Source organism: Equus quagga, chromosome 14 (genome assembly GCF_021613505.1).
Source record: "Equus quagga isolate Etosha38 chromosome 14, UCLA_HA_Equagga_1.0, whole genome shotgun sequence".
NCBI lineage: Eukaryota > Metazoa > Chordata > Mammalia > Perissodactyla > Equidae > Equus > Equus quagga.
The window spans coordinates 94779806-94804513 of NC_060280.1; the positions used below are offsets into that span (position 1 = coordinate 94779806).

A 24708-nucleotide genomic window follows, 5' to 3' on the forward strand; every position below is an offset into this window, starting at 1 on the left:
CACCGGGTCGTTCCCCGCTGTGTGACCAGTAACACGACTGTCGACTGCGGGGAGCAGGGGTTGTTTTTCCTAATTAGTTTTCTGGGGGAAAATCCTGCCAGTTGAAAACAGGTCCTGGGCTTGAAGCATCTTTGGTGGAAAGTGCGTCCCCCCCAATCCAGCACCCGCTCGAGGGCAGGACCTTTCCGCCCTCACGTGCTGTGGTCCAGAGGGACTGCATGCTGGCCTGGCAGAATGTTCCGGCCCACGTACATCAGAACCCCGGAACCAGCCCACTCCGTAGTGCAGGCCCCAGGCAGGTCCATCCGCCCCCAGAAGGGGGGGCAGGAGCCAGACCACCGGTCACTCGTTATGCCCCAGCAGGTCCCAGAGCCGCAGGTGGGCGGTCAGTTGCTGCGCGCTCGCAGCTCAGGCGGGCGTTGCAGCTGGAGGGACAGGCAGGGCTGGGCCCGCTTGCGGCCCCGGTCGAGTGGCACCCGGTGCAGGCTCCCAGCTTCCCGCCGCGAGTGACAGCCGAGGTGCTCCTGGGAATGGAGGGGGCGTGGGGAGGGAAACTGAAGCGTGCCTTCCGGTTGCCTCCAGACCCCAGGAGGAGGCGCACGCGGAGGAGGACCTGCAGCAGATCACGGTGCAGGTGGAGCCCGCGTGCAGCGTGGAGATCGTGGTCCCCAAGGAGGAGGATGCGGGGTGAGTGACCCTGGACACCACTGTCCCATGGCCGGTTCCTGCACGGGACCCCTGCTCTGATTCCATTGGTCGAGGGAGGTCACATGACTGGCTGGCAGCAAGGCAGGCTGGGAAATGTAGTCCGCCTCAGGAGCAGGGGCTGGGGGTCAAGGCTTCTGGTGCTGGGTGTTGGGGTGTCAGAAGGACAGAGGTCCCCGCACAGGAGGTCCGGGGGGCGTCGTAGGACCCCTGGTGGTCCCTCTCTGTAGCTCTTGGCCTCCCGTGGCTGGCAGGAGGATGATGTCATTACCCGTGCTTGCAAAGACCCTCTCGTTGACCTGGTTCATGGCCTTCTGTTGTGCTTTGTTTTCATTTCATTTGCTGTAACTCGCCAGCAATTGCTTCTTTCTAGATCTTTCTGCTTTGTTTTCTGCTTGTTTCCTCTTTTCCAGTGTAGGTTGAGCGCCTAAGTTCCCCCTTCTTTTCCTTTAATGTTGAGGTGCTGAAGATAATGCATTTTCCTCTGCGCACTGCTTTTGCTGTGTCCCCTGGGTCTTTTTTTTTTCCCCGCTTGGGTATAGAAAGTTGAATCTTTATTATTTCTTATTTTATTTTTGTTTGTTTATTTATTTTTTTGGCGAGGAAGATTGGCCCTGAACTACCATCTGTTGCCAGTCTTCCTCTCTTTTTTTTTTCTTCCCAAAGCCCCAGTGCATAGCTGTATATCTTAGTTGTAGGTCACTCTAGTTCCTCCTGCGGGATGCCGCTACAGCGTGGCTTGATGAGCAGTGCCATGTCCACGCCCAGGATCAAAACTGGTGAACCTGGCTGCCAAAGCAGAGCGGGCAAACTTAACCTCTCTGCCACGGGTGGGCCCCTCCCTGGGTCTTAATGTGAAGCTGGCTTCCGGGTGGGTACTTAGTGATCTTTTTTCATTTCCCCTTTGACGTAAGGCAGTGGCTTTCAACCATCTGGGGGCAACTCTGCCCCCCAGGGGACTAGGTGATGTCTGGGGACATCTGTGGTTGTCACCACTGGGGGTGCTCCTGGCATCGAGTGGGTGGGGCCAGGTATGCAGCTCAGCCCCGCCAGTGCCCAGCTCGGCCCCCCAGAGGATAGCCCGGCCCTGATGTCAGCAGTGCTGAGGGGGGACCCTGGACTGTCTTATTTATGAGTCTCTCTCAACTTCTGAGCTTTTAAGGATTTTTTTCTTTACCTTTTTAGTGCGTATTTTCAATTTGATTAGATTTTGAGTTGAAGAAAGTGGCCTAGAAAATGTGTTTTTTAAAAAAAAATGGATTAAAGTCTTGGTGGTCAGGTATACATCTGTTCTGTCTGATGTCCCTGGACAAGGGAGAGAGACGTGCGTTCTCTGCCAGGGGTGGAAGTTCCCTGCAGCCTGTTCTTTCACCCCTGCTGACGGGAGTCAGTCGGTTCCTTTATGTCCTTACTTACGTCTCATGTTTGGTCTGTTTAATTCCGTAATTGCATTGTTGTCAAATTTGTCTTGACTTTCTTGTAATCGTTGCTTTATGCATTTCTTAGAATTTCTGTTCTGTTTCAAGAGACCTTACTCAGCCATGACGGCACACATTCCCCGGCCGTGCTTTGCCACAAAGAGTTTCTTTCACACACTCACGTGCACACACGCCGGTTCCTGCCACTGTCGGCCTTTTTCCTTAGTCTGGCGGTGTGAAGTGCCCCTCAGCCTCTCCCAGGAGTACAGCGTGACCCCCGGCGTGGCTGGAGGGCAGGTCCTGCCCGGTTAGAGATGTTCCATCACCTCAGACCTTGTCATGTTGTTCTCGAGACGAAAATCACACGCCAGTCACGTTCTTTGCCTCTCTGAGCCTCAGTTTCCTCATCTGTCACACGGGACGGCAGCAGCCCCCCCGCCCCAATGGACATTCCGTGGGTTAATTCACGCAAGGCTCTTGAACAGGCCTCGGTCGCAGCAAGTACTCGATGAAGAGGGGTTCTGACCCCACGGTGGGGGTGCCGTGCGTCCCCACTTTACAGATGGGGAAACTGAGGCTCAAGGAGGAACATGATCTCCAGGGTGGCACAGCGTGAGTGGTGAGGCGGGATCTGCCCCCGGGGTGTGTGCCCGAGCAGAGCGCAGGCTAGAGCCTCGCCTGGTGGCGGGTGTGCCCAGCAGTCCCTGGGTCCAGGCAGTGTTGGGGTTCCGTTTGCCTTGCGTGTAGACAGGAGTGTATCAGGATACGCCGCCGTAGCCAGGCTTCCCAAGTCTCGTCTTTGGGATGAGGGAGGGAGGGAGGCTCCGGGCGTGGGCAGGGGTAGTCGGTACTGTCCCCAGCTCTGCCCCAGGATGCCCGTGTCCTGCCTGTGTCCCCAGCGTGGAGGCTGGCCCAGCCTGCGCCTCTGCCGCTGTCGAAGCGGAGACGGCCAGCCAGGCCTCGGAGCCCGCCAGCCAGGCCTCGGATGAGGAGGACGCGCCCGCCACGGACATCTACTTCGTAAGTACCCCGGGCCCCGACCAGACACACTCACACATGCACACACACTCACACGCCACGCACATGGACATATTGCACACACGCAATCACATGTGCGTGCGTGTGCTTAGACCAAGGCACTCACACTGACGCATCACATGCACATGCTGGCACGTTCAGGCGCACGTGTGTGCTCAGCCGTCAACACTGACGTCCACGTCCTGCATGGCTACCGGCGTGCTCACAGTGTGCTCTCGCACGCTCACACCTGCACACGCTCACACTCACATGCTGTGGGAGCACCCCACCCCATGCCAGCCAGGCCAGGCCATCACAAGATCCCAAACAGCCCCAGCCCCCCTCCCTAACCCTCATGGCCATGCCTGGCCGCAGCCAGCCCAGGTCCCTGGGAGACACCTGGAGTGCCCGGTGCTCAGCCCCCGGGGAGGCCCAGGCTGGGTCCAGGGCGGCCGGGCCAGTGTGATGGGCTGTGTGACATACGTGTGCTCCCGCTGGGTTGTGACTGTAGCTAGGGGGCTTGTCCTGGAGGACAGCGCACTGAGGGCCAGGTGGGCGTCACGCTGCCAACTGCATGGGCTGGGGACACAGCTGCTGCTGGATGGGTGGGTCTGTCGGAGCAGGACGAGGCCTGCCCCAGGGACCTGGGACCTCCCTCCAGAGCGGGGGCTACACGCCTCCCGCAGGCACATGGGTGAGATGAGCCGGGACCCCAGGGGAGGCAGGTGCGGGGCGACCAGAGAGCCCACTGAGTCCGGTCCAGTGGACCCCGACAGAGGGTCCTGGGGCGCATCCCTGGGGGGCCCTGCTCAGGGGTCAGATGGTCCTGGTTACAACAGAGAGGGCCAGATGCTGCAGCCCAGCGGCCATCCTCTTCCAGCCTCCCCAGGAAGGAGAGCCGGCCGGGGCCCCACCATCGCTAACTGACACCTCCCCGCTCTCTGTCTCGGGCCGGTGCTGCCAGGTCGCGGGGCCCCTGGCCTGGAGAAGTAACAGGGCCCCATATGCACGTCCCCCTCGGTGTCAACTCCCCGTCCCTGGGGCTTGGTTCGTGTCCTGGCCTCTGGATGGGTGTGTGAGGGGCTGGGGGGGGTGGCTGTGTCCTGTCATGTGTGCCTGGTCCTGACCCCTATGAGGGCGGCCGGGCCCCACGGGTGGCAGAGGACATAGCGCCCACCGTGGGACCCCGCCGCCCCAGACCCACCCCCGCTTGGCCCCCTGCCCGCCCAGCGCCCTCTGCCTTCCGCCCGCTCCTGTCGCCTCATCCTCTGCTGTCTCCTTCCTCCCCGCCGCCCGCCGCCAGTTCAGCGATGGGAGGTACTGGATTTACTCTCCGCGGCGTCGCCGTCTGCGGGCCGTGACGCTGAGCTCCTCGGGGACTGTAAGTGACCGCCGCAGGCCTCCAGGGAGCCCAGCCCCGCCCGCGCCCTGAGAGGGGCCTCGGGGAAGGCGGCCGTGCGGGCGCGTCCCACGGGGATGTCACTGAGTCCCCTCTGAGGCCTGCAGGCGCTCGGCTGGGGGCAGGGGGCCCAGCCTGGCCACGGGGGGGGTCACATATGACCCCCAGCCCCGGGCCACCTCCCCTCGTCCCCACCCTCCTGAGTCAGGGACGTGTCAGGCGGACACTCGTCCCACGTCAGACCTGGCTGCTGAGGGCTCCTCAGGGCCCTCTGCCCTGCTGAAGGGACAGGCACACGGGTCAGCGAGGGGTCGAGAGCCGGGCTGCTACTGCAGGAGACAGGGCCTGGGCTCCCCACGCCCGTTTCACACATGGAGAAATCAAGGCCTTGGCTCCCCAGGGAGCTCCTGAAAGAGCATGGTTTAGACAAAATCTGGGGCCCAAACCCCCAGTCGGCCCTGTGTCCAGGGGACAGTTGTCCACCCAGTGTGCTCAGAACGCTACATGGATAGCCTGTAGCGATAGCACTGTCACTGCCTCCTGTTATCATCATGAGCAGTAAATGCACAGCCCAGAGAGGCCAGGGAGCCTGCCCAGAGCCACACAGCACAGGAAAAGGCAGAACGGGGGAAGACCTGCAGTGAGAGCCTGTCTTCGAGGCAAGGCCCATCAGCAAACCCTTTTGGGCGTCACTGGGTGTCAGGCGCTGCCGAGCAGCCCAGGAAGTGGGGACCACGGCCCCAGCCCCCCCATGCTCTGTCCAGCAGAGACGGGGGACCACACCCCGGAAGTGGTCTGGAGCAGGGGCCACATGGTGGCCCCAGGGGCCATGGAGGGTGGGGAGCAGTTTGCAAGGCGGTCTGGAGAGGGGTCGGCAGACTTTGAGCGACACCTTGGGTGTGCAGGCACAAGATGGGGGCACGGTCTGGGGAGGGGCGCCGTGGACGCAGGAGCGGGCAGGCTGGCCGGGAGGAGGGGAGCCGCGAGACAAAGACTGGACCCTGAGGCCCGCAGACGGGTCACTGCAGGATCACCATGGGCTCTGGGTCCCTCCTTCCTGCAGGCCCGGCTCTTACAGGGCTCGTTGGGGCCTCCCGCTGTCCCACCTCTGAGCCCCACGGGCCGCTGGCCCGGCATCAAGCACGTGCAGTGGCCGCCCTGGGCTGGGCGCTGGGCACAGGCGGCCCCCCAGACGGCGGGCAGGACAGGTGGGCGCTGTGCTGGGGTCTCGTCCTGCTGCTCCATGGCGAACATGCGAGTCCATTCGCAGAGGGACACAGTCCTCTTGGTGTGCGGCCCGGGGCCGAGCACGAGGCTTGAACGAGGTCTCCCGGGGGCCCATGTGGCCCTGGGGGCCTGGCCTGTGAGGGCAGGAGGGGTCGGGTGGAGCGGGCCCAGGGAGCCCGAGGCCGGGAGAGGCTGCGGGAGCCAAGAGCCGGGGTGGGTCCCCCGAGAGCACAGCGGCCACGGCGGGTGCTTCTTCCCGGGCTGTGCAGACACCAGCTGTGCAGAGGCGAGGCTGGTCGTGTAACTGTGATCGGACAGGGGCGGTCTGGGGGGTGCTGGCTGTGGCCCTCATGGGTTTAGGGGCCAAGGGATGCTCAGGGGATGTGGCCAGGGCAGGTATGTGCCCAGGCCCCTCTCCAGGCAGAGGCCGGCCAGCTGGGGGAGTGGTCCCCAGGCTGAGGGGGTGGAGGGGGAGGCCCCAGGACGCCTCCAGGGCCCGGGAGGGTCTCGGGAGGGACAGGGTGGGTCTGGAGGAACGTGCGTCCTCCCCACAGTTTCACCCAGGCCGGGCACCCCCCTGCCCAGGCTCAGGGCGGCCCCTCGGCGGCCAGACCCGGGTCTGCCTGTCCCAGGCCTGGACCTGGGTCCCTGCTGCACCCGCGTCCCAGGACAGCGTCCCCGGGCTCTTGGAGGGGGTGGGGAGGCCTCTGCTGCTGGCTCCCTCGGTGGCCTGTGCCTCGGTCTCCCCTGAGCAAGTCGTGAAAGGTCTCCAGGCCATGGAGAGATGGGCTCCATCCCCCACCCAGGACACCCTGGGAGGGTCCCAAGGGTCCTGCCCCAGTAGGATCCGCGGGGCCGGGGTGTCCCCGTGGGCGGAGGGGGCAGTGGGGAGAGAGGACGGCAGAGGAGGCCCGGCCCCTGCCCCTCCTGCCACGCTGCGCCCGCCCTGCTGTGACTCCCGGCTTCCTGCCGCCACCTGCTCCGCCGCAGACCCGTCCCCGCCCGCCGCACCGGGCGCTGGGTGGGCGCAGGTCCCGTCGGGAGAGGCCGCTGCCCACTGTCCGCGTCGGGTCCGCCTCTTTTATTTCTGTTTCTTCCTTCTCCCTCTGCCTCTCGCCTCCTCGCACCCTGCTCTTCTTCTGCGCCCTTCCTGCACGCGCCCGCCCGCCCTGCAGCCCACCGACGAGAGGAGCTGGGTGTACTCCCCGCTCCACTATAGCGCCCCGGCCCGCCCGGCCTCCGACGGCGAGAGCGACACAGTAAGTGCGCCAGCCCGGCCCCCACCCCGGGCCTCGGCCGCAGAGGGCCCAAGAGCACGGCCCCCAGACGCCCCAGGGACAGAAACTGAGGGGAAACTGAGGCCTGGGGCGGGAGGGGCGGGCCAGCCCGTGGCTCCACAGGGTAAGTATCCTGGGGCCTGTATCTGGCCCTCTGGGCACGAGGGGACCCTGGCCTGAGCATCGGCGCAGGGCCAGGCCCGGCGGGTGGGGGTCCGGCCCCCTGTGCGCCCGCCCTCAGCTGCTCCTCTTGTCTCCTGCAGTAACTTCCGTGCAGCCGCCCACCGGAGCCGAGCGCCCGCTGCTGCCCTGGCCGTTCAGAGGCGCCGCCCGCCCAGCCCTCGCCGCCCAGCCCCGCGGGACCTCGGCCGTCCGCGCCCTCCCCCGACGGCAGCCTGGCACTCCGCTGCAGGGCGACCGGGCGAGCGCCCCGGCTGGCAACTCCCTGCGCCTGTGATACTGTGACCCCTGAGCTCCCGGTTCTATTTATTCTGGGCCCTTCCTCTCCGCACAGATGCAGCACACGTGTGTTTTTTTTTCTAAAAAAGAAAAAAAAAGAAAAAACCAGCGGAAAAACGAGGAATCCATTCCACTGCACTTTTGGGTCTTCGCTGTGCTTGCATGTCTCCCGCGAGGGAACGGGCCCGTCGGCATGGGGACCTGCGCCTGGCGGCCTGGCTGCCCCGGCTGAGTCCGTGCTCCTACTCTCGGCCGGCCCGGCCGCCTCTCTCCGTCTTGGACAGAGCGCCTCGAAGGGAAGGGCCACCAAGTCCCCGCTGGTGCCAGGCCCACTGCGCGCGGCAGGCGCTCTCGCTCAGGCGTGCAGCCGGGCGCCGGACATCCGTCCTTGGGGATAGCTGACCAGTGGCCTGAGGACAGCCCTCCACCCTTCCCGCCACCCTCGCCTCCCACGTGACCTGTGAGCACGGATCCCAGGAGGCGACTGGAATCGCCAGGTGGACGCCCGGCCGCCCCCTCTCGGTGGAGCTGGAGGCTGTGGACTTCTCTCTCCTGCCAGCGTGGCCCGCTCGGGATCCAGAAGACAGGGCCCAAGGGACGGAGGTGGCGGCTGGCCCTCAGCTCGGGACACGTGGCTTCCAGAGCACTTGTGTCCTGGAGCCTGACCCCCTCGGCCAGGCCACCCGGCCCCAAGGGCCAGATCCCTCACCAGTAGGCGCTTGCCCCAGGACCAGGTGGACGTCCTCTCTTTATTAAGCGATGGCAATGCCTATGCTGATTGAAGGATAGAAAAAGAAATGCCTCATGAAAACCTTTTTTTTTTTTGGTTTGGCATCTTCAGCAAGGACAGCGCCACTGGGCCCAGAGACCCGCGGGGTGGCCACCAGGGGACCCCCCTGTGTCCCAAACAGCTCTGCAGAGCCTGCCGCCCCCAGGCCTTCCTGAGGGGTGACATGTCGGGATGGTGCTCCCTGCCCGCTTGGCGCACGTGGGAGGAGCTGGGAGCCGGCTCGGAGCGGAAGCCGCACCTTCTGGAAGAATTTCTCCCCAGCCCTCGTCTCCCTGATGGAGCCTGAGACAGCTGGAGGAGCCGCTGAGCCAGGAATTCGATTTCTCGAGTGCGTTGCAGGCTCTGCCACTCCGTCCTGCCGTGTGGGTCCCTCCTCATTTCCCCTCGTGCAGCCGGCTCCGTGCGCCCGGAGGGAACCTGGTGGCCTGGCTGTGCCCAGGACCCTCCCCGTGCTGTCGGCAGGGGCGGCACCCCGGCGCTGAGCGGGGCCCTGGGGACCCTCAGGGGACCCATCAAAGCAAGCCTGCAGGTGTCCCGGCTGGAAACAAAGCGACATCCTCTCCCTCCTGCCTGGGGAGCCTTTGTCCAGACCAGGGGCGTCCTGCCTGGATTTCAGACAGCGCCAGGCCACATGCCATGCATCGCCAGTCCATCCCTGTCCCGCTGCCCACTGACAGGGAGCCAGGCTAAGCGGGCAGAGGTCTGAAGGCACATGAATCTGGCGGACTAACGGGGATGGCTGTGTCACCACAAGCTGACATTGGAGTCCCCACCCAGGGGCCGGGCGCCCGAGACATTGTGAGCCCGTGGGGATGACCGGAGCAGCGGGCACAGTCCGGAGCGGAAGGCCCTGCGTCCAGGGCGTGCTCAGCCACCCAGAGCTCGAGGAGCGAGGAGGGGAGCCGCCCTGTGGCCATCAGGCCCGCCGTCCGTGCCGGGCCCCTCGGGCTTTCCCGAGCAAATCACAGAACTAGCCCGAACTAGCGCGCCGGCCGGATGCTGGCTTGTGGGAGAGCCTCGCAGACCTCCTGGAGGTCGTGACGTTCCTCTTTCTGTGTTAAGTCACGAGGAGGCCGTTGGAGACCTGTTTGTGTTGGCTGCATCCCTCGTCCCCTTTCAGAAAATTGTTACGCGGATGCTCAGCTGTCCGCAGGCTGTGCCAACCGGGGGCGCTGGCCTGGTCTTCTGGGGTGGGAGCGGGAAGGCAAGACCCTATTTATAATGTGTAGTGAACTCCTGGCCTTCCGCAGACCCCCGGCGGGGATGGCCCTGGACCCACCCAGCTGTCACCCCCCCCACTGGACACCCCATTCCCTCCTGGCTCGTCCCCCATGGCTGCTGTTGCGGGGCAGCTGGGCAGCGTCTGACCGCTGTACCGCGAAGACAGGAGGCGTTTTCTGAGACTGACAAAGTGGAACCTTCCGTTGTCCCCTGCCAGCCTGTGTCCTCTGCCTCCTCTCGTCCCCGTCTCTCCACCACCTGGCTCAGTGCAATACTCCCGTCCCCCGGGGGGCGGGGGGCGGTCCCTTGCCGTGGTCCTGTCGCCACAGCCCCTTGGTCCCCACCCAGAATGAATGAGCGCCCTCTGGTGGTCCAGTTGCATCGCCTGTCCCCCATCCCCCATCCCCCCCCACCCTCCAATCTCGTTTTTATGGCCGAACTGATTTCGAAACACAACAAAACCTTCAAACCTTGTGTGTCTTAATTCTCACCGGGGGTCCGTGTGCTCAGCCCCCGTGGTCTGGTGTGTGACAATCGGGAGCGCGGCCTCCTCGGGCACAGGATGCCGTCTCGCTCAAACCCAGAGCCCTGGGCCCCTCTGTAACCATGCAGCCTCTGCTGGCCCCGAGTAACACTCGTATGCAGCCCCGGACCCCATCCCCGCCGCCCCTCCCTGTTTTTACGTTCAAGAGATCTCTAATAAACCGGATAATAAGCATCAGCCACCTCTCTCTGCCTCTGTCTGCGGTCGGGGGTCCCATTGGGAGTTTAAGGACTGATGTTGACCGAGAGCAGAAAGAAACCTTAGTAAGAATTAACGGCAACGACAGGACCCAAATGCCTCAACAGCTGTGGCCTTCAGCTTCCAGCTCAGCCCAGAAAACTTTTAAAAGCTTCTGACATCAGTGCAGCCCGGCTCAAAGCAACAAACACTCCCCAGAGTTTGTGTTTGTCCTGCCAAAGTCGCTCAGGTTGAGTAATGCGTGGACCCCTTTTAAGGGGAAAGTATTTCTCCCAACTTGAGAAACACGGCACAGAGTCAGGTCCCGTCTGTAAGCGAGCCTCTGCAAATGCAGTCGTAATCGCAGATGGAGACGCAGAACGGCACCGCTCATTTATAAACCAGACGCGCAGATGATCTGGAACGTGCCTGCCTTCTGTTCAAAGATTAGTATTCAAATACCCACAGATGGGTCTGCAGTTTGAGAGTCACAAGCCAGGCCCCCATCATGTCACGTTTGGAGCCATCCCATCGCCAGGGCAACCCACATCCCATGACAATCAGGGGTCATTAGCAGGGGTGGCTGGGCATGGTCTGACGTTTCCTTTGGAAGGTTCACCGCCGCCCCCACCTTGTGCCTTGGCGCCAAGCAGAAGCAGAGCATACAAAGCCAGCATTTGGGGTGGGGTATGAAGTTGTTTTTTAAGACAAACATTTAAAGAGTTAGCTTAAATTAAAACATTGAGTACCATCCTCTGGGGTGGGCTGGGGGAGCTCAGAGCAGGACTTGAGTCCTTCAGATCTCCAGGCCACCAGGCCTGTGCCCTGTGGTCCATCCTTTTCACCAGCCCCAAGGGGACCCCACCTAACAGCCAGCCCCTCCTTCATACCTCCCGCGGCTCCCCAACACCCACAGAACGAAGCTGGACCAGCTCCACGCTGCCTCCTTGGGGTCGGGGAGGCGGGTGTCAAAAGTGACTTTCGCTCTCTGAGCCTGTTTCCCCATCTAGAAAATGGGTCGATGGGCCACTCAGGGAGTTAGCCAAGTCTTTTTCTTAAAAAAGCTTAACCCCTGAAATACCATGATGGTGACTCATAGGTCAGCCCAACATCTAAGGCTTTTCAGTCTCCAGCCCAGCTCCCACCCCTCGCCCACTTGAGCAGTGTGGTCTCGAACCTACTGCGGTGCTGGAGCTTCCCCGCCTACACTGACCACGAGACGTCGCTCTCGCCTCCCGTTGGCCCCGCCCCGACCACGCCTCCCATTGGCTCCGCCCGGGCCACGCCTCCCGTTGGCCCCGCCTCCTAGGCCCCGCCCACGCCGGCTCCGCTTCCTCCCTGGGCCTTCTTCTTGTTGGTCCCGCCTCCCCAGGCCCCGCCACACTCGCAGTTCCTGGTTTGCACTTTGCTCCGCCCACAGCTCCTCGGGCGCCCTGTGGCGCGAGGACCCACATGGGGCTGCCCCTATCATTGCCTGAACCAGGAGTCTCCCATCCTGGAGGCTACAGTACGGCCGGAGTCCATCAGGCTGGCCTCGCTTGCGGGCGAAGGAGAGGTTCTGGGGCGTCGGAGTCCCCGCTGGATAAGGCAGCGGCGTGGGTTCTTATCTCCAGGCTCAGGCGCGGACGGGGCAGCCCGGCGCGCGCCGCGGGCGAGGAAGGACCCCCGACGCAGGACCCCCAGCAATTTGTGTCAGCAGCGCCGCCGCCGCCACCGTCCCAGCCGATGGGTCGGGATACGCGCTCGCGCTCGCGCTCGGCGGGTCGCAGGGGCCGAAGGCAGCGGAGCCGGAGCGGGAGTCGGAGCCGAAGTCGCAGCGGGAGCCATGGGCGGCGAAACCGGCGGCGCCGGGACGACGAGGGGCGGCGCAGGCGGAGGCGGCGGAGCCGGGAGCGCAGGTTGGGGTCCGGCTCCTGCCCTCGGGGAGCCGGGAGACCCCGGAGCTCGTCAGGGAGGGCTTCCCGGAGAAGGGGGCGTCGGGCGGCGAGAGGAAAGCGAGAGGCGCCCCGGGCCGGGCACCCAGTGGTTGGGGGACAGCGAGGAGAGTAGGAGATGGGGTCGTGCAGAGTCCTGTGGACCGTGCTGAAGGGTTTGGCGGCTACGGAGGGAACTGGGGAGCCGTGGGGGGATTTTGAGCAAGGGAGTGACACGGTCGTACGAAATTCAAATTTCGGTCTAGACATGAAGTCTTATTGGAACACGGCCGTGCCTGTTTGTCCGTGTCCCGGCCGTGGCTGCTTTTGCACTTTGTCACGACAGCAGAATTGAGTGAGTGGGTCGGTCGGTCTGGCCCTTGGCAGAAAAAGGTTTGCCGACTCCGGTTTAAGCCCCTGGTGTTGGTGTGTTCGCATTGGATCACGTGTAGTCTTGTTATTATCATCTTCGTATGTTTTCCATCGGCTGTCTGAATTATTCACAAGAGGCAGCCGCCCTGGATCCGTAAGTAGAGTCGATGTCGTTTATGAAAACTTGCTCAAGTTTGTAGCCTGTATTGAAGGACTCCAAAGTAATGGGTATTCGCAGCGTAGGATTTTTGACGTGAGCTTAAGAGATGGAGCATTTAACAAGATAAAGACAGATTTGGTTGGTCCTCTACACATTCAGAGGCCCTCAAACATTAAAGAATCTATTTTTGAGGGCTCACACATTCTGTTTCCTCCCTTCGGTGCCCTTCCCTGGCTCTGTTCCTGCCAGTCTTACTCCAGTTCACTCCCACTCGTCCTCTAGGACCATTTAAACGCCACCTTCTCCTGGAAGTCCTTCTTTGACAGCTTGGACAAAAGGAGTCGTCTGGGTCGTATTCTTGTAGCAACACCAGCCCCGGCCCGCCTCCGTGCCCTCACCCCTTCCCGCCCTCTCTGCCCGCCTCGCTCACTCTGCTCCCGGCACTCAGGCCTCCTCGCTGCTGCTTGAACATGCCAAGTGATTTCCTGCCCCAGGGCCTTTGCTCTTGCTGTGCCCTCTGCCTGGATCGCTCTTCCCACGTCTCCCCGTAGCTTCCTCCAGAGTTGCCTCCTCAGAGAGGTTCTCGCTGACCTCTCCATGCCCTAAGGCTGTGTCCTGTTCTTTGTGGCTCCATCTCTGTCACACTGTGTGTGTGTTTCGTTGTTTACGTGAGCCCCACAAAGGCAGGCACCATCAAGGGTTTGGTCCCTGCTGTGTCCCCAGAACCTGGAACAGCGCCTGGAACACAGCAGGTGCTCAGGAACCCGTGTCGAATCGCATGGATGAATGAGTAGCCCTTTGTGGACTCCTCTGCAGGTCGGACTCGGAGGAGGAGCGGTGGCCGCGGCGAGGGAGGCAGAGCCGCAGCCCCCCGCCGCCCCGGTGGCGCTCGCAGGACGGGTCCTCTCAGTCCGACTCTGGTGACGAGCGGCAGCAGCAGCGGGGCCGGTGGGCTCGCGGCCGGCGGACGCGCTCCTGGTCGCCCAGCTCCTCGGCGTCCAGCTCGGCCTCGGCGGAGCACGCGCAGAGCCCCCGGGCGGCGGCGCTGAGCCAGCAGCAGAGGCTGCAGGAGCGGCTGCGGCTGCGCGAGGAGCGGAAGCAGCAGGAGGAGCTGCGGAAGGCCTTCGAGACGCCCGAGGAGAAGCGCGCGCGGCGGCTGGCCAAGAAGGAGGCCAAGGAGCGCAAGAAGCGGGAGAAGATGGGCTGGGGCGAGGAGTACATGGGCTACACCAACACCGACAACCCCTTCGGTGACAACAACCTCCTGGGCACCTTCATCTGGAGCAAGGTGAGCGCGCCGTGAGGCCCGCGGCCTGTGTTGGGGCGCCTGCAAGGCCTCCGCCTCCCCCGTCACTTTGGCTGTGTGCGCGTCACGGCTCCTGTCTCAGGAGACGTCACGTGGCTCTGGGCACACTCCCAGGTCAGGGGTTGAACGTGTGCACACACACCAGCTCCTCGTGCTGCATCCCCTGCCCCCTGCAGGGGAGAGTTTCAGGCACCCTTTGCCCAGAAAACCAGCCTACCTCCCAACGTGACACGGGCCCAGGAGGGGATCCCCAGGGGTAGACGCCCGGTCACCTCCGAGCCGCCACGTCATTCTCGAGATGGCACTCACACTGATCCCTTACCCGCCAGCCAGGCCCTGGGCTCATGGCTTCCAGCCACAGGCTTTCTCTCACGTTCTGGAGCCAGAAGTCCCAAGTCGGTGTCGCCAGAGCCGTGCTCTCCTGGAGGCTCCAGGGGAGGGTCCTGTCTTGCCTCCTTCAGCTCCTGCTGGCTGCTGGTACCCTCGTCCCTCCCGTCTCTGCCTGTGGTCACGTGGCCCTCTCCTCTCTGTGTCTCTGTCCACAGTCCCCTCTTCTTGTAAGGACACCAGTCGGTGGCTTAGGGCCCAGCCTACTCCAGGACGACCTCGTCTTAACTAATTTCGTCTGCAGAGAGCCTGTTTCCAGATAAGGCCCATTCACAGGCTCCAGGGCTGGGACGTGGACATACCCTTCTGGAGGACACAGTTCACCCCGCACAGCGCCCATCAGTGTGGGGGAGGGTGAGAGCAAGCGGGCACGGTCGGAAGCCGCAGCGTCACATGCGCTCCAGGCACAGTTGTTGCTGTTGTCTTGAACACACCAAGCCCATCCCACCCCAGGGCCTTTGCACTTGCTGTTCCTCTGCCTGGAACACTCCCACCTCTTCCCGTGGCCGCTGCTGTCTCGCCCTCCATATCTCGGCTGACACAGCCCCTCCTCTGAGAGCCCCTCCTGGCCCCTGTCTCCTGAGCCCCGGCGTTCTTTGTCCAGGCCCGGCCCCTCCCTCCCTAGCACTTCACTAACAAATGTGTGTTGTACATCCGCTGGGTGCTGCATCCCGTGTGGGCCCTGGGCATGCGTGTCAACGAGCAGAGAGACAGAGGGGCCGTCCCTGGGGGCAGCAGTCCTGTGGGCAGATGGCCTGTGAGTGAGTACACGAGCCAGGTGGGCAGAGGAGAGAACGCTGTGGCCCAGCCGCGGCATAAGATGAGCAGGTCCAGAAGGTCTCGTCACGGAGTTGCCACCTGAACACACATCATCCTAATTCCCAATATGTCACCCCTGCCAGATGGCGAGCTCTCGGGCCAGCTCTGTCCCCTGGCCTGGCATGCAGTGGGTGCTCGGTAAGTGTCAGCGGAGCGAGCGTGCACAGCGTGGTGTGCAGGCGTGTCCCCCACGCCCCTCTCAGGGCCGCCCGGCCTGGGGGTTCACCCCCAGGAGGCGTCGTCGGCCCCTCCTCTGATCGGCCGTGGGCTGTGGCTGGGCCCGGCCTCTGCCGCCTCTAGTCTGGGGAGGGCACTAGACAGGCCACAGTTTGGGCGTTGTCATGCATCTTGTCCCCTTGTCCTTGGGGCTGCTGGGCTGGCGGAGTGGGCAGTCACGATGTTGAGGAGGAACACGTGCGATGGCAGATTGGGACTTGAACCGGGCCGTCCTGCACAGCTGTGGGGGGCAGGAGGCGCCAGTGGGCGGCCCCGAGCCAGGTAGCCCCAGGTCCCCTGGAGACACATCTTCCAGGTGCGGGGGGATCGTTGAACACCCCTCGGAGCCGGGGGAGGTGCCGGTCGGGAGGTGCCCCCGGCTCGGGCGTCGATTATGAGGCGAGGTTGGGGTGCGAGGGTCTCCGAGCCCCTGCGCCTCGGCCCCCATCAGGCGAGGACACAGACCAGGAGGATCATTCGCGGTGGTGGCAGTGCCCCCAGGGGTGTGTGACTGTGGCACCGTTGCCCCATCGCAGCGCCTGGGCGGCCGTGCTTTCCAGGCCCCTTTGCTCAGTCTCTGCTCTCTGCGCCCTGCAGCCGCCTCCCTGCCCCTGTGGCGGGTCTTGTCGGGGTGACAGGGGCGTTGAAGGCAGCGTCTCAGTGGAAGGCGGGGGTGGGGCGCTTCCCTGAGCCTTGCTCCTCATCTGCACAGGCGCCGTGGCCCAGTCTCGCTCCCAGACGAGTGTGTCGAAGGCTCCCTAGGGGGCGTGCCGGGGAGGGCAGACAGAGGGAGGCATCTGCTCAGCCGGCATGTGGTTGCCCTTCCAGGCCCTGGAAAAGAAGGGGATCAGCCACCTGGAGGAGAAGGAGCTGAAGGAGCGGAACAAGCGGATCCAGGAGGACAATCGACTGGAGCTGCAGAAGGTGGGTGCCCTTGGCCCGCCCACACATGTCAGGAAGCCTTCTCTCCTGAGGTCCCAGGGCCAGCTCACCCTCACTTAGGTCAAGCAGGAACTATTGGGCTTATATGGAAAGTCCAGGGGAGGCTGGCTGCAGGCACAGTTGGATCCAGGGGCTCAGGTAGTGGCTCCAGCCCGCTGTCTCCCTTCACCTCGGCTCTGCTGGCCTCTGGGCTTTACTCAGATGCTCCCTTCCAGGTAGCTGAAATGGCCCCAGCCGCTCCAAGCTGCTGTGTCTCCAGGAGAGAGAGGCTCCTCCTGCCCCAGGGTCTGTCCGAAGCCTCAGGCGTCCCTGGACTGATCCCTGTGTGCAGGGCCAGCGGGCTGAGGCCAGGCCTGGGTTATAGTCCCACCCCCAACCCCAGGGGAGCCCGCAGCTTAAGAGGGCACAGGACAGGCCGCGTGAGCCCCCCATCGTCCGGCCGTCCCACCCTCACCCTGCCTGTGCGCCCCCAGGTGAAGCAGCTGCGGCTGGAGCGGGAGCGGGAGAAGGCGATGCGCGAGCAGGAGCTGGAGCTGCTGCAGCGGGAGAAGGAGGCAGAGCACTTCAAGACGTGGGAGGAGCAAGAGGACAACTTCCACCTCCAGCAGGCCAAGCTGCGGTGCGTGCGCAGGCGGGGCGGCCCCAGGGCCTTTGTGCCTGCTGTTCCCTGCCTGGAACCGCTGCCCCCGCCGCTGCCCATGGTCCCCCAGGAGCCTCCCCACCCGTCCCCGATGCCGGCCCCTCCTCTCTGCACTGCTTCCCGTGTGCTTACCTCCTCACTCCTGTCACTGGCTGGTCTCCCGACTCCCCGTGGGGCCGGGTACCCAGGAGACATCTGAATGTGCCACACTCCTCGCAGCAGAATGGAGTCGCATGCGCTGGGCCCTGGCCGGGCCGGACAGGCCACACTCGTCCCTCTCCACCCCGGCTCCCAGCGCGTTCGCTCATCGGCCCCGTTTACAGAGGAAATGGGGCTCCCAGGGGGCCGTGAGTGGCCAGGGCCACGCGGTGGTGTTGGAGCCCAGGCCTATGTGCGTGCCCCGTGAGCCCGCTCCGGCCCCTCCCTGCCGTGCTGCCACCACCGCACCTGGCCCCCGGGCTTGGAGCCCCTCGTCACGGGCTCACTTGTGGACCCAGTCAGCCTCTGAGGCGCATCCCTGCGGGCACGGCTGCCAGGCTCCTGTGTCCACCTGGCATGGCCCGCCGGGCGGGGAGAAGCAGCCCTTTCTGCCCTAGCTCCACTCCCCGCTGCCGCTCTGCAGACCCCACGCTTGCCCATCCGCCCCTCTCGGGCCTGTGCCCCACATCGCCCGAGCTGCTCCTCTGCCCGGTGCCCCCTCTTCCAGGAAGCCTTCCCTGACCCCACAGGCTGGGTCTTCCCCCAGCTCCCATGGCGGTTGCCCCCAGGGCAGGGCCTTCAGGAGGGAGGGTGCCCCCGGCTCTGACACTGCCCCCGGCTCCCCGGCAGCTCCAAGATCCGCATCCGGGACGGGCGGGCCAAGCCCATCGACCTGCTGGCCAAGTACATCAGCGCTGAGGACGACGACCTGGCCGTGGAGATGCACGAGCCATACACCTTCCTCAACGGCCTCACGGTGGCCGACATGGAGGACCTGCTGGAGGACATCCAGGTAGCACCCAGCCCGTCACCCCCAGCCCCCGGGCCGCGCCTCTGCCCTCACCCTGCGCGCCTCGCCCACAGGTGTACATGGAGCTCGAGCAGGGCAAGAACGCTGACTTCTGGCGGGACATGACCATCATCACGGAGGACGAGATCGCCAAGCTGCGCAAGCTGGAGGCCTCGGGCAAGGGGCCAGGTAACCGGGCGGGGGCGCCCCTAGGGCCACACGGGGGCGTCTGGAGGGAGCGCCGTGGCCCGCTGGCTCCACGGGAAGCCCCAGATTCTCCCCTGGGCCGGTCTCCCCGTGCACGCCTCAGTTTCCCCGGCTTGGTTTCCGCAGCCCACTCGGCCTCGGAGCCATCAGAGGGTAGCATGGGCAGCGAGCGCCACGGGGCCGGGGACGGGGCTGTCCCTCAGTCTGGGGCGGCAGGGCGCGGGGCCTGCAGGGCTTCCTGCCCGGGTCCCTCCCTGTCCCTTGGAGGCTCCATCTGCGTGAGGGAGGGCAGGACCCTGGACGCGCTGCCTTGAGCTGGTCGTCCTCGGTGTCTTGTCAGTGGACCTGTCATCAGAGTGAGGGTGTGCCCACCATCACGAGGGAGGTGGCCTCTGGGACACATTTTTCGTGCTCAGCACCGTGACATCGGGGCCGGGGCATCTCTGGGGGGCCATCCTGGCTGCTGTGGAGGGCCGAGCAGCATCCCTGGCCCCCACCCACTCGATGCAGGGGCACCCCCCAGTGTGACAGCCACAGATGTCCCCAGACACTCCCCAGGGTCCCCTGGGGGCAGCATCGCCCTGGCAGGAACCACGGTTGTGTGACCACAGCAGTCCCGCTCTCTCAGCCTCTGGCTTGACAACATCCGACTCCCGTGAGCCTCACGTCCCTGTCGTGGAGCTCTGTCCTTCACTGCCCTCTCTCTCTTAGGCCTCAGTGCCGGCTGCGTGGTGGCCAAGGACACACCCTCCCCTCCCCTCCCCTCCCGTCCCCCGAGCGTGTGCGCATCCTCATTCGAGCTCGGCCCACGCTCAGCCGGGTTCCTTCCTCCCGGGGAGGAGGCGCATCGATGTTGGTGAAGTGGCCCTCTGTTCCTCGTCCTCAGCGGGGCACGTCCTGCCCTCAGGGACAGGAAGGGGAGCTGTGCCGTCAGAAATGCGCCTCCAGATGCGGCTCCCTGGGTGGCAGGCGAAGGGCCTTGTCCTTCGGAAGCAGGCAACCCCGCCTACGGCCCGGGAAGTCTGAGAGGACACTGCAGTGGCCCCGCCGCTCTGAGGCCCCCGGGCGCCCGCTGCTCTCTCTTGGCCCGTCCCCCCTCGCCATGTTGGTTGCCCCTCTGCCACTGTCTCCCTGGGGGCCCAGGCGGCTCCAAGAGCCCTCAGAGATGAGTGTCCGTCTGGAGCCCCACAGCGGGGCCTTCATTTTTCACATTAAGTTGGGCTTTTTCTTCTTCTCTCTGACTGGGTGTGCAATAGAAATGGGTCCCCCGACACCCCTGTCCCTCCCCAGCGGGCCCCCCATTACCCTTCCCCAGGGGCCTCGCTGGTGCCCACGCAGCCACCTTCTCTCCCGACACTGTCCCGAGCGCCCCGGTCAGATCTGCCGGCCTGTGGGTGGGCGTCCGGGCGGCGCAGACTGGGACCTGCCTCCTCGGCCAGTGGCTGGGCTCCCATGGGGCCATCTGTCTGGGCTTGAGTTGTCACACGGCTCCGTCCAGCTGTGTGAGAGCAGGATGCAGCCCCGCCTGGCCGGGCCTGGGGGTTGTCTCAAATTCAGTTTTGGCCGTGCGCTGTCTCTGCATCTTGACAGACTGAGGCCAGGCCACCAGCCCCGGGGCGCTGCTCGGTGCCCAGCACGGGCTGAGTCTCGATGCTGGTGCCAGGCCGGCTTGGCTGGCTGCAGGGACTCAGGCCCCTCCCAACCCCGTCGAGTGGCTCTGACCCTTTGTGCACCGGTAGGGCTGTCGAAGCCTGCTTTCGAGCACGGAGCACAAGCCGGGCGCCCGCCCTGTGTCCACCCAGCAGCGGCGGCTTGAGCTCCCCTTGGGCCCAGCACAGTGCTGGGGGCAGCAGCCGGAAGCCCAAGGAGGCCCTCACCTTTGGGAAGCCATGAATCAGGTGTCTAGGTCCAGAAATTTGCTGGTCAGAGAAGGCTTCCCAGTAGAAGGGACATTCTCACTGAACGCTGAGGACGGGTGGGGTCTAGGACCGGGAAGAACATGTTGCTGGAAAGCACTGCAGGTGCAAAGGCCCTGGGGCAGGGTGGGAGTGAAAGTTGGTGTCTGATGAACAACCAGGAGGCTGGTGTGCCCAGGCACCAGGGTCAGGCAGCATCGGGCCCCCCCTTGGGGCCTTTCAGTCTAGAGGGAAGGACGAGTCTCTGGGCCCCCGGCCGTGACGGATGCTGGGACAGACTGTCCTGCAGGACAGAGGTGGTCTCTTGTCTCAGGGCAGCGTCAGGGCTTCCTGCAGCCTGGGAAACGAGCAGCCCTTCCTGCTGCAGTGGGGAGCGGCCTCACGCCAGGCACAGCTGGGCACTCACATGCGTGGTGGGGCTGTCAGCCTTCACAGAGGGGGAAACTGAGGCCCAGAGAGGGGGAGCCACTTGCCCAAGGCCACCGGGCTGGGGCCAACAGAGCAGGGTGTGAATTCTGGAGAGTATGGCTGCACATGAACGCCCCCAGCTCCTCCCTGTGGTTGGGGTGTGCAGGCTGGCCACGCCAGGCCAAGGTGTGCGGACTTGATCTGTGGGTCACGCTCACCCTCGGAGGGGCTGAGAGATGCCCATGCGGCGTCCCCCTGGCCCAGGGGGTCAGATCCGTCCCAGCCAGTCGCCAGGGTCAGGGAGAGCCAGCAGCCAGGGAGAAGCCGGGCCCCCGGGTGGGAGGCCAAGACGGGGGAGGAGAACTGGCACGGGGGGCCCGGACTGGTGGCCAGCACTGAGCAGCCCCCCCCCACTGCAGGCGAGCGGCGAGAGGGCGTCAACGCGTCGGTCAGCTCTGACGTGCAGTCGGTCTTCAAGGGCAAGACACACAGCCAGCTGCAGTTCATCTTCCAGGGCATCGAGGGCAAGATCCGCGCGGGCGGCCCCAACCTGGACATGGGCTACTGGGAGAGCCTGCTGCAGCAGCTCCGCGCGCACACGGCGCGCGCCAGGTCGGCGGGGCTCAGCCTCGGTCTCCCCGGGGCCTGCTGCGCGGGCGGGGGTGCTCCCAGCCCCAACTGGAGTCGGGGCCCTGGGGCTTTCCTCCCGCAGCGGGCCCACCTGCCTTCCATCCTGTCACCATACCGGCCCTTTGTTTCCTCTGGCGTCAGCCGGCAGCGCAGGAAGCCCCCCAAGGCCGCGTGTGCCCAGCCGGGCCGTCCTTCCGCAGGCCCCACAGCCATTGTGTATAAATTCTCGGCGTGCTTGGCTCTGTAAACACGCCTGCCCGCCCGCCACGACCCGTGCAGCCGCCTCTAAATTTATCGTCTTCCTCGCCTGCCTGGGGCCTGGTCCAGCCCAGCTGGGCTGTGGGGTCACGCCCGCACGTGCATGCCCTTCTACAGGGACCCGCCCCTCCCCCGTGGGACCGTTCTCAGGGCTCTCTGACCCCGCGTCCCATTTTCCTCATGGCCAAAACCGTGCCCCTAGGCTGGCCACCCCCCGGCTGGGGCCCCTGCTGCCCTCTCGGCCGCCCGGCCTTGCAGCCAGAGGGGATCAGGAGAAAGCCTTAGGGGCAGGGCCCCTTCCCCTGGAGTGTCGAGTGTCACATGTGGGTGACCGCCGCCTGCCTTCCAGGCTCCGGGAGCGGCACCAGGACGTGCTACGGCAGAAGCTGTACAAGCTGAAGCAGGAGCAGGGCGTGGAGAGCGAGCCCCTGTTCCCCATCCTCCAGCAGGAGCCGCCGTCGCCCGGCCACAGGTAGGTCCCCCTCCCCGGCCCGCCGGTCCCCCTTCCCGCCCACCGCTGCAGGGACCCGGGGCCCGCCCGTTCGCCCGCCGCCTGCCCACCCAACCCTGCCCGCTCTCCCCGCAGCCTGGAGCCTGAGGAGCCGGCCGCCACCCCGCCGGGACCCTCCTCGGAGGGCGGCCCCGCGGAGCCCGAGGCGGAAGGGGCGGCGCGGGCGGAGGGCGAGGCGGACGGGGAGGCCGTGCTCATGGAGGAGGACCTGATCCAGCAGAGCCTGGACGACTACGACGCCGGCAAGTACAGCCCGCGGCTGCTCACGGCCCACGAGCTGCCGCTGGACGCGCACGTGCTGGAGCCCGACGAGGACCTGCAGCGCCTGCAGCTGTCGCGCCAGCAGCTCCAGGTCACAGGTGCGCGGCGGGAGGTGGGAGAGGCGGGGCCGGGGCTACTGGGGGCGGGGCTACTGGGCGCACCGCTGGCGGGAGAGGCGGGGCTGAGGGCGGGGCCTTGGCTGCTGGGGGCGGGGCTACTGGGGGCGCGGCTGGCGGGAGAGGCGGGGCTGGGGGTGGGGCTTTGGGAGAGGTGGGGCCAGGGCTGCAGGGGGCGGGGACTTGGTAGGAGAGGCGGGGCCGGGGCTACTGGGGGCGCGGCTGGCGGGAGAGGCGGGGCTGGGGGCGGGGCCTTGGCCGCTGGGGCGGGGCGGGGAAACAGAGGCTCCGTGGTGCTGCTGTCCGCTGATGCCCGCGCCCCTCCTCCCGGCCGCAGGGGACGCGAGCGAGAGCGCCGAGGACATCTTCTTCCGGCGGGCCAAGGAGGGCATGGGCCAGGACGAGGCGCAGTTCAGCGTGGAGATGCCGCTGACGGGCAAGGCGTACCTGTGGGCGGACAAGTACCGGCCGCGCAAGCCGCGCTTCTTCAACCGCGTGCACACGGGCTTCGAGTGGAACAAGTACAACCAGACGCACTACGACTTCGACAACCCGCCGCCCAAGATCGTGCAGGGCTACAAGTTCAACATCTTCTACCCCGACCTCATCGACAAGCGCTCCACGCCCGAGTACTTCCTGGAGGCGTGCGCCGACAACAAGGACTTCGCCACGCTGCGCTTCCACGCGGGGCCGCCCTACGAGGACATCGCCTTCAAGATCGTCAACCGCGAGTGGGAGTACTCGCACCGCCACGGCTTCCGCTGCCAGTTCGCCAACGGCATCTTCCAGCTCTGGTTCCACTTCAAGCGCTACCGCTACCGCCGGTGACCGAGCGCTGGAGGGGCCGCTGGCGGGGCCGGAGCCCGGGGGGCGCGGGTGTCGCCGCCGCGCTGTGCGGATGGGCGGCCGGCGGGGACGCGCCCGAGGGCCGGGAGACCCGCGTCCAGGGCCTCGATGGCCCCTCCTCGGGGCCAGGCCCCTGCCGCGCACGTTCTGGAGGGACCGTCGGAGGGCGTCCGGGCTGCGCGGGCCGAGGGTCAGTGCCCCCTCAGTGGGCGTGGAGGACGTGTCACCGTCGCCATCGGGACTGGGAACCGAGGGTCCCGAGATGTCCTCGTGCGGGCGCGGTGTCCCCCACGTGGGGACGGCTGCCCTCCTCGGGGCCGCCTCCCGCCACCAGCGCTGCCCTCCTGCTCCGTGTGTGGGACGCGGACGCCTCGGGCCTGGCAGGCGCGGTCCCCTCCCCGGTCCGTCCCGGAAACACGTCTCCGGTGACGTTTTTCTCGCGGGTCTTTTCCAGCCCGACGGGAGGAGCCCCGCGCGGCCCCCCACGGCCTGCTCCATTGGGAACCATCTGAGGTTATTTCTCTAAAAGGACTGTTTTTGGCGGGCAGGAATCTTGTTTATTTTCATTTAATTGGTCTACTGGTGAGATTGCATGTTTTTTAATAAACGTTTTATTTTAGAGTAATTTTAGATTTTCAGAAACGTGGCACATAGTCTAGGGTTCCCACAGCCGGTGGTCCCCGCCACTGCTGTCCCGTGTCACCGCAGCGAGTCTGTCACAGCTGAGAAACTGAGCACAACCCAGGGACCTTTTCAAAACAGCCACGGCCCCTAAAAATAGCCGCCGGCAGTTCTCAGGAAGCTGCTGGGAGCGCAGGTGCCGGCGGCCTCGCCTCCCACCCGGGCCCGGGCCTCGCCGCAGCCCCGCCAGGCGGCCTTCATGTCCGCGCTGCTGCTGGGGAAGCTGAGGCTCGGGGGCCCCCTTTCAAGCCTAGAAAGTGGCAGGCAGGGTTCCAACCCAGGTGTCTCCAACTCGGAGAAGGCCACCCAGCTGGTGTCCCCTGCCGCGTCCCAGGCCAGGAACACACGCTCCCAGCCGACCCCCACCGGAAACCGCAGCTGCGGGGCCGCTCCTCCAGCCACCAGCCCCGAGCCGGCACAGCCCTTCCCACGGCTCCCGGGGAGCAGGGGACCGAGGCCCGGAGACCCAGCCCCCAACCACGCCGGGCCTTGGCCGCGGCGCTTCCTCCCTCTGGGCCTCAGTTTCCCCTTTACCCTGCCCGGCCGGGGCGCGCTGAGGACTAAATGCAAGCCCACTGCTCTTCCCTGACCCCGGTGCCGTCTGTTTCCCAGAAGGGACATTGTCCCTCTTATCTCAGGGCTGAGGAAGTGGGAATGGAAGTCTCCCCCCATCGCCCGCCCCCCCCCATTTGGAGCCCCAGCCCACATCCTCTCCCCACCACAGCTGCCTCCTCGCAATTCCCTAAGCCTCGCCCTCTCTCGCCTCCAGAGTTTCACACACGTAATTCCTGCTGCTGCTATCATCCTTCGGACCTGCGGAACTCCTATTCATCCCACAAGGCCCCGGTGCTCATGCCTTCTCCCCCCAGCATGCCTTCCTGGCTCCCCTAAGCCCTG

General features: G+C 65.2%; 2 protein-coding genes across 6 annotated transcripts in view; both read left to right on the top strand.

The window, feature by feature from the left end:
- PIP5K1C (phosphatidylinositol-4-phosphate 5-kinase type 1 gamma) overlaps positions 1 to 10234 on the top strand; it is a 48356-nt gene extending 38122 nt beyond the window's left edge. For 4 of the 5 annotated variants that reach the window (XM_046686129.1, XM_046686130.1, XM_046686132.1 and 1 more), the window contains exons 15-18: positions 583 to 687; positions 3023 to 3143; positions 6942 to 7025; positions 7307 to 10234. In XM_046686129.1, the coding sequence (XP_046542085.1) occupies positions 583 to 687; positions 3023 to 3143; positions 6942 to 7025; positions 7307 to 7309 (313 nt within the window). In that variant the 3' untranslated portion in view covers positions 7310 to 10234. The remainder of the gene's footprint in view (positions 1 to 582; positions 688 to 3022; positions 3144 to 6941; positions 7026 to 7306) is intronic. The other variant, XM_046686131.1, reaches the window with a different exon arrangement.
- Positions 10235 to 11886: 1652 nt separating this feature from the next.
- CACTIN (cactin, spliceosome C complex subunit) lies at positions 11887 to 23755 on the top strand. Its single transcript, XM_046684923.1, has 10 exons — positions 11887 to 12132; positions 13496 to 13967; positions 16236 to 16331; positions 16823 to 16968; positions 17818 to 17980; positions 18052 to 18166; positions 20928 to 21120; positions 21746 to 21868; positions 21983 to 22266; positions 22622 to 23755. The coding sequence occupies exons 1-10, from the start codon at positions 11960 to 11962 to the stop codon at positions 23110 to 23112; spliced, it is 2256 nt and encodes a 751-aa protein (XP_046540879.1). The 5' UTR covers positions 11887 to 11959; the 3' UTR covers positions 23113 to 23755.
- The last annotated feature ends 953 nt before the right edge of the window (positions 23756 to 24708 follow it).